At 43.4% G+C, this 20,084-nt stretch overlaps 1 protein-coding gene across 3 annotated transcripts in view; it reads right to left on the minus strand.

Annotated features, from left to right (window-relative positions):
- Window positions 1–20,084, minus strand: part of LOC124117456 (OTU domain-containing protein 7A-like) — a 45,037-nt gene that overhangs the window by 16,853 nt on the left and 8,100 nt on the right. For all 3 annotated transcript variants that reach the window (XM_046479361.2, XM_046479363.2, XM_046479360.2), the window contains exons 2-7: window positions 8,259–8,420; window positions 7,407–8,135; window positions 4,131–4,352; window positions 2,892–2,990; window positions 2,440–2,567; window positions 218–351 (exon numbers count right to left, since the gene is read on the minus strand). In XM_046479361.2, coding sequence (XP_046335317.1) covers window positions 218–351; window positions 2,440–2,567; window positions 2,892–2,990; window positions 4,131–4,352; window positions 7,407–8,135; window positions 8,259–8,358 — 1,412 coding nt within the window. In that variant the 5' untranslated portion in view covers window positions 8,359–8,420. The remainder of the gene's footprint in view (window positions 1–217; window positions 352–2,439; window positions 2,568–2,891; window positions 2,991–4,130; window positions 4,353–7,406; window positions 8,136–8,258; window positions 8,421–20,084) is intronic.

Genomic DNA, 20,084 nt, shown 5'->3' on the forward strand with positions numbered 1-20,084 from the left:
AACAAAGGGCCACAACTCTGTTAACTGAATAAGCCATAGAGCCTATAACTGTTGTTCGGAACGCCTTGTTTTAGCCTTACAAGGTTGCATGAGTAGAAAACATTTGTCGGATGAGGTTCGTTCTGACTTGACCTGTAAAATGTGATGTCCTCAGCGAGCACTAAGATTAGATTTTAAAAAGATTGTCCTACGATGTAAACAACAATGTTGTATTTACCCATGAGTAACTGGACTGTCACAGCAGCTGATTCTCTTTGTTGTTTCAGGAAATGTGCGTGGCGTGGGGGATGAAAGCTTCAACAGATTGTCCCATTCCGCCTGCCACTCCTCTTCAGACAATACCAGGCCGGACTGGAACACACAGTCAAGACTTACTTCCACATCAAACTGTAAGCAACAGCAAGATAATGACCTTGACCTTAATCCCTGACTGGGATCTCTGCTAGGCTATATCCCTGACTGGGAACTCCCATGGCTTATATCCCTGACTGAGATCTCCCCTGGCCTATATCCCTGACTGGGAACTCCCGTGGCTTATATCCCTGACTGGGATCTCCCTTGGACTATATCCCTGACTGGGAGCTCCCTTGGGCTATATCCCAGGCTTAGATCTCCCCCAGGGTATATCCCTGACTGGGAGCTCCCTTGGGGTATATCGCTGACTGGGAACTCCCCCATGGTATATCACTGACTGAGATCTCCCCTGGCCTATATCCCTGACTGGGAACTCCCGTGGCTTATATCCCTGACTGGGAACTCCCTTGGACCATATCCCTGACTGGGAACTCCCCTGGCCTATATCCCTGACTGAGATCTCCCCTGGCCTATATCCCTGACTGGGAGCTCCCGTGGCTTATATCCCTGACTGGGAACTTTCCCAGGGTATATCACTGACTGAGATCTCCCCTGGCCTATATCCCTGACTGGAATCACCCCCTGGCTTATATCCCTGACTGGGAACTTTCCCAGGGTATATCCCTGACTGGGAACTCCCTCCCTGACTAGGAACTCCCCCAGGGTTTATCCCTGACTGGGAGCTCCCCCAGGGTATATCCCTGACTGGGAGCTCCCTTGGACCATATCCCTAACTGGGAGCTCCCTTGGGCTATATCCCAGGCTTGGAATTCCCCTGGGGTATATCCCTTACTGGGAACTCCCCTGGGGTATATTCATAGTAGGTCTTTAATTCATATCCTCATATCTATTGTAACTGCAATCATTTGCAAGGGTTTTTTTAATATCAATTTTGCAGTCATAAAATATGTGGTAACAACAAGAATAAGGAACTCATCTCTTTATTTGAAAGTGTCTGCTGAAGCAACTCACCTCTTTTTGAGTGTCTACTGTAGCAACTCACCTCTTTTTGAGAGTGTCTGCTGTAGCAACTCACCTCTTTATTTGAGAGTGTCTGCTGTAGCAACTCACCTCTTTATTTGAGAGTGTCTGCTGTAGCAACTCACCTCTATTTGAGAGTGTCTGCTGTAGCAACTCACCTCTTTATTTGAGAGTGTCTGCTGTAGCAACTCACCTCTATTTGAGAGTGTCTGCTGTAGCAACTCACCTCTTTATTTGAGAGTGTCTGCTGAAGCAACTCACCTCTATTTGAGAGTGTCTGCTGTAGAAACTCACCTCTTTATTTGAGAGTGTCTGCTGTAGCAACTCACCTCTATTTGAGAGTGTCTGCTGTAGCAACTCACCTCTATTTGAGAGTGTCTGCTGTAGCAACTCACCTCTATTTGAGTGTCTGCTGAAGCAACTCACCTCTTTATTTGAGAGTGTCTGCTGTAGCAACTCACCTCTTTTTGAGAGTGTCTGCTGAAGCAACTCACCTCTTTATTTGAGAGTGTCTGCTGTAGCAACTCACCTCTATTTGAGAGTGTCTTCTGTAGCAACTCACCTCTTTATTTGAGAGTGTCTGCTGTAGCAACTCACCTCTATTTGAGACTGTCTGCTGTAGCAACTCACCTCTATTTGAGAGTGTCTGCTGTAGCAACTCACCTCTATTTGAGAGTGTCTGCTGTAGCAACTCACCTCTTTATTTGAGAGTGTCTGCTGTAGCAACTCACCTCTATTTGAGACTGTCTGCTGTATCAACTCATCTCTTTATTTGAGAGTGTCTGCTGTAGCAACTCACCTCTATTTGAGAGTGTCTGCTGTAGCAACTCACCTCTTTATTTGAGAGTGTCTGCTGTAGCAACTCACCTCTATTTGAGAGTGTCTGCTGTAGCAACTCACCTCTATTTGAGACTGTCTGCTGTATCAACTCATCTCTTTATTTGAGAGTGTCTGCTGTAGCAACTCACCTCTTTATTTGAGAGTGTCTGCTGTAGCAACTCACCTCTTTATTTGAGAGTGTCTGCTGTAGCAACTCACCTCTATTTGAGAGTGTCTGCTGTAGCAACTCACCTCTATTTGAGAGTGTCTGCTGTAGAATCTCACCTCTTTATTTGAGAGTGTCTGCTGCCACCTCCAACGCCTGTACAAGTTATCCTTACAGCTCCCCCTTGTCATCTTGGCGTAGAGAGCATTGCGAAGTATCAGCTGCCTGTCATGGATGCCCCACATGGCTGTCAACACAATAGAGTCTGTCAGTCTGTCTGTCGAGGTTCGAATATTTATCAATTCATGGCAGAATTCTAAAAATAGTGTGAAATATACATGTTGCCAATGACTGTCATATGTGTTCAATGAATCATCTAGGATGCTAAGCTGCATCTGTACAGCATGGCCACCAATGTCACCATCAGAATGTCTTATGTAGTGTACAGAAATAACGCTTTTATCAAAGGAAATGGCTGCATATCTGCCAAGCACCACTATCATCTCATGCTGGCTACATGCCAGTAACAGTGTCTGGAACAGTTCAGTACATTGCCTGGTGTGTACAGTACCTAGTGACGCGGCGTGGAGGAGGCAGTTGCCATCTCCGGAGGTGGCCATGGGAAGAAGGCGCTGACAGATCCTCATCTCCGCCCACCAGTTCAGTCTCCCTGCAACCACAAACAAACCATCACAAACATATCACCGCACCATGGATCTATCAGAGATTGGGGAAAGCACAAACATACAATTACAGATTCGACCACTCACATACACCATCACAGCATGTGTCAATCATCTACACCATCACAGCATGGGTCAATCATACACACAATCACAGCATGGGTCAATCATACTCACCATCACAGCATGGGTCAATCATACACACCATCACAGCATGGGTCAATCATACTCACCATCACAGCATGGGTCAATCATACACACCATCACAGCATGGGTCAATCATACACACCATCACAGCATGGGTCAATCATCTACACCATCACAGCATGGATCAATCATACACACCATCACAGCATGGGTCAATCATACACACCATCACAGCATGGGTCAATCATATACACCATCACATCATGGGTCAATCATACACACCATCACAGCATGGGTCAATCATATACACCATCACAGCATGGGTCAATCATACACACCATCACAGTATGGGTCAATCATACACACCATCACAGCATGGGTCAATCATACACACCATCACAGCATGGGTCAATCATATACACCATCACAGCATGGGTCAATCATACACACCATCACATCACGGGTCAATCATCTACACCATCACAGCAGGGGTCAATCATACACACTACCACAACATTGGTCAATCATCTACAACATCACAGCATGGGTCAATCATCTACACCATCACAGCATGGGTCAATCATACACACTACCACAACATTGGTCAATCATCTACAACATCACAGCATGGGTAAATCATACACACCATCACAGCATGGGTCAATCATACACACTACCACAACATTGGTCAATCATCTACACCATCACAGCATGGATAAATTATCTACACCACCACAGCATGGGTCAATCATAAACACTACCACAACATTGGTCAATCATCTACACCATCACAGCATGGGTCAATCATACACCGCATCACAGCATGGATCAATCATACACACCATCACAGCATGGGTCAATCATACACACCATCACATCATGGGTCAATCATACACACCATCACAGCATGGATCAATCATATACACTGCATTGGTCAATAACAGTTTGCATCACAACATCCTCCCCCAAATGGCACAAACCTGCTTGCTCCAGAGACACGAGAGTGGAAGTCTCGATCAGGTCCTTCTCTAGGTAGGCCCTGAAGTCCTCGGAGTAAACTGTCAGGTCCGGGAGCAGGAAGGTCAGCAGGTACATGTGATCGTGGCTGTCCTCCTCAATGTCATGAAGCACACTCGATCTGGCCTCCGACACCAAGTTCACATTCTCCATTATATTGGAAATTCCTCGCTTTAATTTAGGGGCTGTGGAAAAAAAAACATATTTCAAAAGGGATGTCCAAATGTCAATACACACAATCCATTAAATCCTAATTCACTGTAACAATGACCAGTAATTAATACCACAGTAATTGTGAAGAGCAATGATAATAGAATGAGGTTTACGCTAGTTATAACTGCTACCATGGTTACATTTGTCACAAAAGTGTTCAATTTCAACGTTGATCTTCAACTCAGGGTTGCTGTAGGCTGTCACTGACAGCCTACTGATACACTGACAGATACACTGACACAGACACCGACTGATACACTGACACATACACCGACTGATACACTGACACAACACCGGTTGCTGACACATACACCGACAGATACACTGACACAGTACCGATAGATACACCGACACATTACTGATAGATACACCGACACATACACCGACACATTACCGATAGATACACTGACACATTACCGATAAATACACTGACACATTACTGATAGATACACTGACACATACACCGACAGATACACTGACACATTACCGATAGATACACTGACACATACACCGACACATTACCGATAGATACACTGACACATACACCGACACATTACTGATAGATACACCGACACATACACCGACACATTACTGATAGATACACTGACACATACACCGACACATTACCGATAGATACACCGACACATACACCGATAGATACACTGACACATACACCGACACATTACTGATAGATACACTGACACATACACCGACACATTACTGATAGATACACCGACACATTACCGATAGATACACTGACACATTCCCGATAGATACACCGACACATACACCGACAGATACACTACCGATAGATACACTGACACATACACCGACACATTACTGATAGATACACTGACAAATACACCGACACATTACTGATAGATACACCGACACATACACCGACACATTACCGATAGATACACTGACACATTCCCGATAGATACACCGACACATACACCGACAGATACACTGACACATACACCGACAGATACACTGACACATACACCGACAGATACACTGACACATACACCGACAGATACACTGACACATACACCGATAGATACACTGACACATACACCGACACATTACTGATAGATACACTGACACATACACCGACACATTACTGATAGATACACCGACACATTACCGATAGATACACTGACACATTCCCGATAGATACACCGACACATACACCGACAGATACACTACCGATAGATACACTGACACATACACCGACACATTACTGATAGATACACTGACAAATACACCGACACATTACTGATAGATACACCGACACATACACCGACACATTACCGATAGATACACTGACACATTCCCGATAGATACACCGACACATACACTGACACATACACCGACAGATACACTGACACATACACCGACAGATACACTGACACATACACCGACAGATACACTGACACATACACCGACACATTACCGATAGATACACTGACACATTCCCGATAGATACACCGACACATACACCGACGGATACACTGACACATACACCGACAGATACACTGACACATTACCGATAGATACACCGACACATTACCCATAGATACACCGACACATACACCGACAGATACACTGACACATTACCGATAGATACACCGACACATACACCGACGGATACACTGACACATACACCGACACATACACCGACAGATACACTGACACATTACCGATAGATACACCGACACATTACCCATAGATACACCGACACATACACCGACAGATACACTGACACATACACCGACAGATACACTGACACATTACCGATAGATACACCGACACATACACCGACAGATACACTGACACATTCCCGATAGATACACCGACACATACACCGACGGATACACTGACACATACACCGACAGATACACTGACACATTACCGATAGATACACCGACACATTACCCATAGATACACCGACACATACACCGACAGATACACTGACACATTACCCATAGATACACCGACACATACACCGACAGATACACTGACACATACACAGACAGATACACCGACACATTACCGATAGATACACTGACACATACACCGACACATACACCGACAGATACACTGACACATTACCGATAGATACACTGACACATTACCGATAGATACACTGACACATTACCGATAGATACACCGACACATACACCGACAGATACACCGACACATACACCAACATATACACTGACACATTACCGATAGATACACTGACACATTACCGATAGATACACTGACACATTACCGATAGATACACCGACACATACACCGACAGATACACCGACACATACACCAACATATACACTGACACATTACCGATAGATACACCGACAGATACACTGACACATTACCGATAGATACACTGACACATACACCGACAGATACACTGACACATACACCGACAGACACACCGACTGATACACTGACAGATACACCGACACATACACCGACTGATACACTGACACATACACCTACAGACACACCGACAGATACACCGACAGATACACTGACACATACACCGACACACACCGACTGATACACTGACAAATCATAATACCTTGCAGACCATTGTGACATCATCAGTTACCCTGACCAGTGATAGAAACTAACAGTTTTAGTCCACTAGTCCTGATAATGATAACAAATAGCAAAAGCCTTAAAAAGGGCAAATTTCTGCTAGTCCTTATGATACCTTAACTATTGGGCAGTTGGCAAGGACTGAAAGACTAGTGCCAATTTCTAACCCTCCTGACGTCACAATCAAATGACATCACTACTCTATGCCACTGAAGCTGATGAGCTGTACTTTTTCCACTCAAGACACAGGTTATTATTGTCTACAAACTGAACAAGTTGATGAATGATTTTGGATGATAAACAGAATCACACCCTTAAGCATGTTAAGACCAAACTTGTGTGGATATATCAGACATCCAAAGACATCCAAGAGGTTAAGATTCTCTGCATCTGGTTGTAACACACTACCAACTTACTGTGATCTCCAGCTGGTTTGCTGCCTGAGGTGACATTGCTGGTGTCCTTGGGTTTGTCTGTGGGTCCGGGCGGCGGGGGAGGCGGCATGGCTTTCTGAGCCTTCTGCTCCTCCAGTGAGAGGGGCATGGACTCCTGGACATGGGTTTGGCGCTGGAACTGCGGGGGCCGGAAGCCTTGCTGTGGTGAAGGGTTGGGCAGGACCCTATGGTGCTGCTGTGGAGATGGCTGCTGCTGTTGCTGCTGTTGATACTGTTGGTGCTGAAAGGGTCGGGGTTCATTGGACCGGGTCTGAGATTGTGGAATCGAGGGCGCGGGTAGCTTGACAGCAGGCCCTCTCTCCACATGGATAGGTACTATTCTCTCTGTGGGTCGATAAGCATGATCTACTTGTGACCTTGGCCTTGTGTTTTGTTGAAGATCATTTGAGACAATGGGGAAGCCTTGATGGGCCATGGTGTGACTCTGAATGGGCATAGTGTCGTAGCCCGGTCGGCTAGATGAAACAGTGTATCCCCCAGCCCTCCCCACCCCCGTGTTTGTGATACTGGGGGGGAACGCTCCCCCTCCCCGCTGACCAGGCAATGACCTGGGGGGGGTTCCCATGTGATGAACAGGGATGGGAGTGCCTCGGTTATTTGGATGGTTTTGCATATTTCTGGCCTTCTGTACTGAATCAATACACAGTTTTTCTATCTTCTTGTAGGTGTCCTGAAGCTGCCAGTTGTGCTCTGAAACACATGGGTGGTTCATGTAGGTGTTGGGTTAGAAATGGTTTCCAGCATGACAGCATGGAGCACTGCTTATAAAATCAATCCCCGGATAGACTTCAGACACACCAGGTAGGTACTCACCTTGCAGAAGCCCGAGGGCGAAGTCCCTGTCTGCTCCTGTGTTTCGAACTAGCTCTTCCAGAATCCGAGTCCTGGTCTGGCGGTTGAGAGTGTCCGTCATGGCCGCTGGAGTGAGTCATGGTCAACTCTCACACACTGGCCTCGCCACCAGACATCAGCTCTCTGGACATACAAACACATGGACATCAGCTCTCTGGACATACAAACACATGGACATCAGCTCTCTGAACATACAAACACATGGACATCAGCTCTCTGGACATACAAACACATGGACATCAGCTCCCTGGACATACAAACACATGGACATCAGTTCCCTGGACATACAAACACATGGACATCAGCTCTCTGGACATACAAACACATGGACATCAGCTCTCTGGACATACAAACACATGGACATCTGCTCTCTGGACATACAAACACATGGACATCAGCTCTCTGGACATACAAACACATGGACATCAGCTCTCTGGACATACAAACACATGGACATCAGCTCTCTGGACATACAAACACATGGACATCAGCTCCCTGGACATACAAACACATGGACATCAGTTCTCTGGACGTACAAACACATGGACATCAGTTCTCTGGACATACAAACACATGGACATCAGTTCCCTGGCCATACGTTTCATTTCATTTGTCTAAAGCATTTGCCATAAAGGCACATGTGAAACTATTCCTGAAAAGAGATTCAATAACTCCATGATACAACTACAAGAAGGGTTAAGTTATTTTCATACATTATGTTACAATTTCATCCATGTTCAAACAAAGCAGCTTTAGTTGAGAAAAAGTACTGAAAGCAAATAGCAATTGATAAGACATAAGAGAGAGCCAATCAACACAACCAATTAATCCAATGACATGTCAACACTCAGTGATGTCATGAATACTCAGGATCACAAGGCACCCCAATGACAGACATCGATGAGGCTGATAATGTGCCAAGTCATATATCATGTTATATGACAGTGCGTTTCACTGAAAATGTTATGTGCAATTGTGATGAAACAAGGGCTGGCTATTGATATAGATTATAGAGATTGATAATCACTAAATACCAATCAATTATCAATAAATATCGGAGAAGTAACATTAAGCAAATGTGCAAGAAAGTCCCTAAAGAAATCAACATATTTCACACTTACTGGAGGGCAGTGACACATTTAATTGTGCATGGATTACTTTGTGGACATTTGAGATTTAACAAAAACAGTTGCTTTCCGTCTTCGACAACTGACATTACTGGCATTAGCAAGTCTGTTTCAGAAAATCTATGTTTTATTTCGTCAATAGTTTATCTAAGTTATTATTGATGACAACAATTTCATATCGATAATCGTTCCCATCGAAGATAATTCCGATCATGGATCTTTTTAGCCAGCCCTAGTTGAACCCCTCCACTCCCTCACACTGGGGGTGAACCCCTCCACTCCCTCACACTGGGGGTGAACCCATCCACTCCCTCCCACTGAGGGTGAACCCATCCGCTCCCTCACACTGGGGGTGAACCCATCCACTCCCTCACACTGGGGGTAGCCCATCCACTCCCTCCCACTGAGGGTGAACCCATCCGCTCCCTCAAACTGGGGGTGAACCCATCCACTCCCTCACACTGGGGGTGAACCCCTCCACTCCCTCACACTGGGGGTGAACCCATCCACTCCCTCCCACTGAGGGTGAACCCATCCGCTCCCTCACACTGGGGGTGAACCCATCCACTCCCTCACACTGGGGGTAGCCCATCCACTCCCTCCCACTGAGGGTGAACCCATCCACTCCCTCACACTGGGGGCGAACCCATCCACTCCCTCACACTGGGGGTTAACATGTTTACACGCAGAAATTCAGTTTTGATTTTCCACTCAGTTTTTTACCTCGAGTATGTAACACCGAAAAGAGCCTGTCAACAAATCCCCAAGTATGAAATTCTGAAAGTTAGTTAACTGGGTTATACCATTACTGGTTATAAAAAAGAATTCTATGTTTACCTGGTTTCATTCTGTTTTATCAATTTTATAAATGTGAAAATGTGTGTGAACTGATTGGCAGGTTACACCAACTGACCGTTCCTTTCAGCAACCACGATCAGATTACCATAATTGATGGCAACTACAGTTTTACCTGTGTCTTTACCATTGTCAACAACAGTTTTACATGTGCATTTACCATTGTCAACTAGTTTTACCTGTGTCTTTACTATTGTCAACTACAGTTTTAATTGTATTTTTACCATTGTCAACTACTGATTTACGTGTGACTTTACCATTGTCAACTACCAATTTACCTGTGTCTTTACCATTGTCAACTACAGTTATAGTTGTATTTTTACCATTGTCAACTACTGATTTATGTGTGTCTTTACCATTGTCAACTACTGATTTTCCTGTGTCTTAACCATTGTCAATTACCAATTTACCTGTGTCTTTACCATTGTCAACTACAGTTTTACCTGTTTACATGTGCATTTACCATTGTCAACTAGTTTTACCTGTGTCTTTACTATTGTCAACTACAGTTTAATTGTATTTTTACCATTGTCAACTACTGATTTACGTGTGTCTTTACCATTGTCAACTACCAATTTACCTGTGTCTTTACCATTGTCAACTACAGTTATTGTTGTATTTTTACCATTGTCAACTACTGATTTAGGTGTGTCTTTACCATTGTCAACTACTGATTTAGGTGTGTCTTTACCATTGTCAACTACTGATTTATCTGTGTCTTTACCATGTTAACCATTGTCAACTACCAATTTACCTGTGTCTTTACCGTTGTCAACTACAGTTTTAATTGTGTCTTTACCATTGTCAACTACTGATTTACCTGTGTCCTTACCATTGTCAACTACAGTTTTACCTGTGTCCTTATCATTGTTGATTTAATCACTGCTAATTACAGTGTTACCTGTGTCCGTATCATTGTTGATTTAATACTGCTAATTACAGTGTTACCTGTGTCACTGCGGTCTTCCTGATTAACACACATCTTTGGCAGGTGTCTCAGACAGTAGACATCTAGGACTGTCGCATATAGCCTGGATTGCCTCCTACACTGTTGATCAGTCATGGTGGTCACAGCAAATATTACTCATTCCAATACAACATGTACATGTGCACAGGTGGTAACCACTCCTCACCACCCCCGTCTCGGGGACACAGCAGCGACAGGAACATATGACAGACATAGCGTAACAAAAAGTCATGTTGGAATGACTCAGTGTTAATAACAATCTGTATTTACCAAAGAAGCCATAACAATCACAACATGATTACCAATCTGAACCATGACACCAGCTCAACTGAGTTATACTGGGCCAACACGTGTCAAGATCACTAGACTCCAAACCAGTGTGATATTTCCTGGAAACAGCTGTGCAGATGTCGGGAGATGTGCAGCAATAAAGACTAGCAGAGGGAAGATACGCCGATGTATCTGTGGATTGCGATTTTTAACTTCTCGATACAATTATAGATCACAGTTGAACAAGTAAAAATATTGATTCATACCTTACTTGTCTGCTTTAATAACTGTTAAACCAATAATTACAAATGAAAGTAAGTGGTGACAACATCAATATTTTCATCCATTGTGTCACAATTTTAGTCACAATTTTTCTCTTTTTTTAAATATTTTGAGACTAAGTCCCTACAAATATATATTTAACCTCGAAGCAAAGCAAAATGTTATTTCCTTGCACTAAAAATAGACAAGGGGAACCCTGATGATAACAGACAAGTTGACTTTGTAAATAATATATATGAATATTGCTGATATTTTGTTGTACAACAAAGATTTATAAGGTACTTTATTTGCCGGACCACAGGGACTGGCAGTCACATGAAGTACCAGTCAAAGCCTAGTTTTACCGGTAAAAGACTGGTAATTACCGGAAAACAGGAACACTGGTTCTGATTAAGTTCAAGGTGGACATAGTGTCCCTTTTTGGGGCTAGAGGCAGCATTGTAACTGTCGGCAATACTGTTCACTGTGTTGCAATGTGCTGGACCCTACAATCAATTGCCTACCACACAAAGGAAGTTTTCAGTAAGGTACATCATAAAGCTGACTAGTGAAACCCATGTTTGACAGGGGCCTGATACACTTGGTGCAAGCATAACAATGAACTAATTGGCTGGATTGATCTCAGCTTTCAGCTGAATTCTGCTATCTGGGCCTGTTGAAGTAGATCTGATTCCGGAGTGCTGCTGCAGTCTAAGGCTGTATGCTGAGCGTGGCTGAAAGCACTGATTAGCCCCACAAGCAGCCAACTATTGCTTGATGGCAAACTGGAGCAGGGCGAGTCATTGTTTAGTCTGGGCTTTGACAGGTAACTTGTGATCATCTGTAAAATTTGTCACAATGGTTTAATATTTACCAGTTGAAGAAATATGGTAACAATATAATATGTCTCTGTAGATTTGTTGGAGTAGACTTAATTGGCGATGAAGTAGATAGTTCACTTTCTGTTGTATTTAGTCTATGTTTAAATGGTCCATCTGTAGGATGTTTGTGTCCTTGCACAAAATTTACATCTACGCACACACACGTTTCTAGCTAAACAAGTAGTGGGTTCTAACTTGACTGGTATCACATCATTACTGCTTTGATCAGGTGAACGGTTATTTCCTTCTAGGGATGTCACGATTCACCAATACATTGATGTATCAATAATACATGTATTCTCAAGTGATACGATATTTGATAATCACTTACCCGTATCGATTCATCTTTTAATCCGGCATCGTTTCACACATGGGTCAATCCATTCATATTAAATATATTTAATTTTCGGTGCACATGTGAGGTATTTCGCATATTTGCTTTTGTACTATTGTATTTAATATTAGAAAATACTTTTGTTGCCACTCCAATTTTATCTGAAATAAATTATTGTTTGTTTGTTGTTTAACGCCACACTCAGCAATATTCCAGCTATATGACAGTGGTCTGTATATAATCGAGTCTGGACCAGACAATCCAGTGACTGACATCACGAGTATCGATCCATGAAATTGGGATACAACGACATGCATCAACCAAGTCAGCAAGCCTGTCCACCCAATGCCGTTATTCGCCTCTAACGACAAGCATAGTCATAGTCACAAGCATGGGTTGCTGAAGACCTTTTCTTCACGGGTCGAAATCAATTTATTGATTGAAATGACATTTTTATTCTAAATATGAGACCAGATATTTAACATGATTCAAGAAGTTACAAGCTTTTTTAACAGAGTTAAGGCCCAAAAAATATATAATACTTTATGCACAATTGCAACGAATTAAGTTTCATGATACATATTGTATCCTGACCAAAGTATCATGGTATGTGTCATGACAGGAGATAGTTGTATCGTGACAGCCCTGTTTCCTTGTACATGTAGTCTGTGATAATGAGGACTATTACACATATTGTGAGTGTTATCAAGATGTTATCAACATGCACACAAGAGCACTTGACTGCTACTTACTGAGGGTAACAGGAAATATAGACATTCATATCTTGAAATGAGTGCCTTCATGATGATTGACACTTGCATCAGTTTTTGATGAACTACTCACAGTGCATTCCCTCCTCCTTGCCTTCATCACTCACTGCCAGTTACCATGGTTACAAACATGTGTCAGTCAAAAGTCAGATTTGCAACAAACCATAACAGAATACAATCAATATAAATTCTATATTGCTAATCATGCGGAAACTGTGAGAATTTAAACAAAAATAATAAGAAATTGAAAAAAATAAAACCAGTTGGTGAAAACACATGGAAAAGTTGAGTTTAAACTTGATACCTAGAAACTGAAACATCTATTCTACATTATGCTTCAGTGCATGAGATATTGAGTACCTATGTCCTCATGGGCATTGCTAGTCCTTCTCGGAACATCTCTAGGTAATCGCTTGTTACACAAATGTTAGGTTACACTTCCTTGTTGACACAAACAGGGGCTACAACACACAGCAAACCTAGCACTAGAACATGCAGCACCAGGCAAGCTGGTGGAAATCCTAGAATGGACTATTTTCTGAGTTCAAAAACTAATTTATTTGGACAATTCTGTGGTAAACAGAACAATAGACATAGGGTGTCCGAGGAATGTGTAAATAATAGTTATTTGGATTTGCATACCATGCCAATCAATCCATGAAATCACAGGGGCATTATGAACAAAGTTACGCCAGACAACATTGGCTACATTCAGTGAGTGAGTGAGTGAGTGAGTGAGTGAGTGAGTGAGTGAGTACACAGGCTAACCAACAGAAATGCCATCTCACTTGGGAGCGACTCCAATGTTAACATGACTAGTTCGCAGACTGACCAACAGACCCACCATCCCACTTGGGAGTGACTTCAATGTTAACATGGCCAAGTCGCAAACTGACCAACAGACCCACCATCCCACTTGGGAGCCACTTCAATGTTAACATGACCAAGTCGCAAACTGACCAACAGACCCACCATCCCACTTTGGAGTGACTTCAATGTTAACATGACCAAGTCGCAAACTGACCAACCGACCCGCCATCCCACTTGGGAGCCACTTCAATGTTAACATGACCAAGTCGCAAACTGACCAACAGACCCACCATCCCACTTGGGAGCCACTTCAATGTTAACATGACCAAGTCGCAAACTGACCAACAGACCCACCATCCCACTTTGGAGTGACTTCAATGTTAACATGACCAAGTCGCAAACTGACCAACCGACCCGCCATCCCACTTGGGAGCCACTTCAATGTTAACATGACCAAGTCGCAAACTGACCAACAGACCCACCATCCCACTTTGGAGTGACTTCAATGTTAACATGACCAAGTCGCAAACTGACCAACCGACCCGCCATCCGACTTGGGAGCCACTTCAATGTTAACATGACCAAGTCGCAAACTGACCAACAGACCCACCATCCCACTTGGGAGCCACTTCAATGTTAACATGACCAAGTCGCAAACTGACCAACAGACCCACCATCCCACTTTGGAGTGACTTCAATGTTAACATGACCAAGTCGCAAACTGACCAACCGACCCGCCATCCCACTTGGGAGCCACTTCAATGTTAACATGACCAAGTCGCAAACTGACCAACAGACCCACCATCCCACTTTGGAGTGACTTCAATGTTAACATGACCAAGTCGCAAACTGACCAACCGACCCGCCATCCGACTTGGGAGCCACTTCAATGTTAACATGACCAAGTCGCAAACTGACCAACAGACCCACCATCCCACTTGGGAGCCACTTCAATGTTAACATGACCAAGTCGCAAACTGACCAACAGACCCACCATCCCACTTTGGAGTGACTTCAATGTTAACATGACCAAGTCGCAAACTGACCAACCGACCCGCCATCCCACTTGGGAGCCACTTCAATGTTAACATGACCAAGTCGCAAACTGACCAACAGACCCACCATCCCACTTTGGAGTGACTTCAATGTTAACATGACCAAGTTACAGAAAATTTGCCTCAGTATACGAAATTTTAAAAAAATGCCTGACTGCCATCAGGACCCACTTTAGAAGCTGCAGGCTGCGACTAAACTTGTGTGGCCCTCATTAAAAAATACTTTATCTTACTGTGACAAATAAATCAACATAAATTAACTGCAGGCCATAAGGACCCATACAACTTTGAAACTATGGCCTGACACAAGATCTACAGGTCTGCCACAAGCCAAGGGGCAGGCACTTATTCCAAACACTGGACCATGGCATTCGTTTTCTTTGGCAAAAGAGTAAACATGGTAAAAGTCAGTTGTGGTATAACAAGTCTTCAGCTTCTAGTCTGAGACCAGGTCTGATGCAATATATTCATCATTGTTGGTAAGATTAGGTAAAATAAGTCCATATGTTCAGATAAAACTGAAAATAAATCTGTAAAACATATTCTGGCTTGCGGGCTCGTAACTCTTTGGCACAGGCTGCACACCTCAACAAAACATGTCCCAAGTCTACTCATTATGCAGGAGCTTCTGGTAACATAGGGGTCAGGATGACCCCAAGTATCGAATGTGTCAGTCTAGATTAGGTGGAGCCAGCAACCATGCCTTACAAGGGACAGGCATACAGCTGTGTTGAATCAAAGCTCATCAAACAATCAACTCTAGCCTTGCTCCAAGGCTGTACTGAAAGAAAAGTCCATGGATGTGTAGAAATTCTATCCTCCTAATAGGCAAGTCTAGATGTATGGACAAAGGCCTCCAGTCTCTTATAGGGACAACTTGTTCTTATTTACATAATCTAGAAATTATGATATAAACTAATAATTATTGCCTTAGAGACTTGAGCAAGTCTAAATCAAGCCATCCTACTGGAGAGGCTGGCAGTGCTGGACTTGTTCAATGATTTGGTTGCTTCAAAAAGACAAACAAGTCAAGCGTAAGGCAGATGCAATCTCGTCATTTTAATAAGTGATTTAGGGCTTGAAGTTTTCCACACTGGGGTCTTGGGGTCTTTGTGATACCTGCCATTGAAATACAACAACTTGAAATTAATCAAATCATTTTGTATTATCCTGTATTAAAGTTTGCTATGATAGCAAGTCTCCAAAGGGCCAATGCAGTGTTGAATTTTAAAGTCACTCATTCACATAACTGATTGAAACGTCAGTCTTGGGATACATACAAATACACACCCACTCATCATCCTCACATCATGCACATAACTCAGTGTTTGAAATGAAGTCTGGAAGTCAAGCCTAATTTAAACAGTTGTAGATTTAGGGGTCTCTAGTCTCATATACAACAGCACAGGGTTTGACACGATGCAGTTACTGTGTCTATACAACAGCACAGGGTTTGACACGATGCGCTTGACACGATGCAGTTACTGTGTCTATACAACAGCACAGGGTTTGACACGATGCAGTTACTGTGTCTATACAACAGCATAGGGTTTGACACGATGCAGTTACTGTGTCTATACAACAGCACAGGGTTTGACACGATGCAGTTACTGTGTCTATACAACAGCACAGGGTTTGACTCGATGCGCTTGACACGATGCAGTTACTGTGTCTATACAACAGCACAGGGTTTGACTCGATGCAGTTACTGTGTCTATACAACAGCACAGGGTTTGACACGATGCAGTTACTGTGTCTATACAACAGCACAGGGTTTGACATGATGCAGTTACTGTGTCTATACAACAGCACAGGGTTTGACACGATGCAGTTACTGTGTCTATACAACAGCACAGGGTTTGACACGATGCAGTTACTGTGTCTATACAACAGCACAGGGTTTGACACGATGCAGTTACTGTGTCTATACAACAGCACAGGGTTTGACACGATGCAGTTACTGTGTCTATACAACAGCACAGGGTTTGACACGATGCAGTTACTGTGTCTATACAACAGCACAGGGTTTGACACGATGCAGTTACTGTGTCTATACAACAGCACAGGGTTTGACACGATGCAGTTACTGTGTCTATACAACAGCACAGGGTTTGACACGATGCAGTTACTGTGTCTATACAACAGCACAGGGTTTGACACGATGCAGTTACTGTGTCTATACAACAGCACAGGGTTTGACACGATGCAATTACTGTGTCTATACAACAGCACAGGGTTTGACACGATGCAGTTACTGTGTCTTTACAACAGCACAGGGTTTGACACGATGCAGTTACTGTGTCTATACAACAGCACAGGGTTTGACAAGATGCAGTTACTGTGTCTATACAACAGCACAGGGTTTGACACGATGCAGTTACTGTGTCTATACAACAGCACAGGGTTTGACTCGATGCGCTTGACACGATGCAGTTACTGTGTCTACACAACAGCACAGGGTTTGACACGATGCAGTTACTGTGTCTATACAACAGCACTGGGTTTGACACGATGCAGTTACTGTGTCTATACAACAGCACAGGGTTTGACACGATGCAGTTACTGTGTCTATACAACAGCACAGGGTTTGACACGATGCAGTTACTGTGTCTATACAACAGCACAGGGTTTGACACGATGCAGTTACTGTGTCTATACAACAGCACAGGGTTTGACACGATGCAGTTACTGTGTCTATACAACAGTACAGGGTTTGACACGATGCAGTTACTGTCTATACAACAGCACAGGGTTTGACACAATGCAGTTACTGTGTCTATACAACAGCACAGGGTTTGACACGATGCAGTTACTGTGTCTATACAACAGCACAGGGTTTGACACGATGCAGTTACTGTGTCTATACAACAGCACAGGGTTTGACACGATGCAGTTACTGTGTCTATACAACAGTACAGGGTTTGACACGATGCAGTTACTGTCTATACAACAGCACAGGGTTTGACACAATGCAGTTACTGTGTCTATACAACAGCACAGGGTTTGACACGATGCAGTTACTGTGTCTATACAACAGCACAGGGTTTGACACGATGCAGTTACTGTGTCTATACAACAGCACAGGGTTTGACACGATGCAGTTACTGTGTCTATACAACAGCACAGGGTTTGACACGATGCAGTTACTGTGTCTATACAACAGCACAGGGTTTGACACAATGCAGTTACTGTGTCTATACAACAGCACAGGGTTTGACACGATGCAATTACTGTGTCTATACAGCAGCACAGGGTTTGACACGATGCAGTTACTGTGTCTATACAACAGCACAGGGTTTGACACGATGCAGTTACTGTGTCTATACAACAGCACAGGGTTTGACACGATGCAGTTACTGTGTCTTTACAACAGCACAGGGTTTGACACGATGCAGTTACTGTGTCTATACAACAGCACAGGGTTTGACACGATGCAGTTACTGTGTCTTTACAACAGCACAGGGTTTGACACGATGCAGTTACTGTGTCTATACAACAGCACAGTGTTTGACACGATGCAGTTACTGTGTCTATACAACAGCACAGGGTTTGACTCGATGCGCTTGACACGATGCAGTTACTGTGTCTACACAACAGCACAGGGTTTGACACGATGCAGTTACTGTGTCTTGACAACAGCACTGGGTTTGACACGATGCAGTTACTGTGTCTATACAACAGCACAGGGTTTGACACGATGCAGTTACTGTGTCTATACAACAGCACAGGGTTTGACACGATGCAGTTACTGTGTCTATACAACAGCACAGGGTTTGACACGATGCAGTTACTGTGTCTATACAACAGCACAGGGTTTGACACGATGCAGTTACTGTGTCTATACAACAGCACAGGGTTTGACTCGATGCAGTTACTGTGTCTATACAACAGCACAGGGTTTGACACGATGCAGTTACTGTGTCTATACAACAGCACAGGGTTTGACACGATGCAGTTACTGTGTCTATACAACAGCACAGGGTTTGACACGATGCAGTTACTGTGTCTATACAACAGCACAGGGTTTGACACGATGCAGTTACTGAGTCTATATAACAGCACAGTGTTTGACTCGATGCAGTTACTGTGTCTATACAACAGCACAGGGTTTGACACGATGCAGTCTCAATGGATGCGCAATAAAATTCACTGTACAAAATTCATAACAAGGAATATAAAGGTCCTGTAAGTAAAGTTTGTAATTATCAAATCTTACTACACAATTTCCTTACTTTAACAGGGGGGGGGGGGCGTCAGCCCCGAGGATGAGGGTTTTAAATATCATGAAAACCCGAGGGAAAGTGTTTTATCTAACTTCTAAAAAAGAAACTTAAAGCAACATTTAGCAATATTTTTATGTTTCAAACATAATCTCCATGAACCTTGGGTAACCGGTGTAAAATATCTGTTGCTGGTGTACAGTACTTGAAAAAGACATTCTCCGAAGCATTGTGATT

This window comes from Haliotis rufescens, unplaced genomic scaffold (genome assembly GCF_023055435.1).
Source record: "Haliotis rufescens isolate VD_foot unplaced genomic scaffold, xgHalRufe1.0.p SCAF_1, whole genome shotgun sequence".
NCBI lineage: Eukaryota > Metazoa > Mollusca > Gastropoda > Lepetellida > Haliotidae > Haliotis > Haliotis rufescens.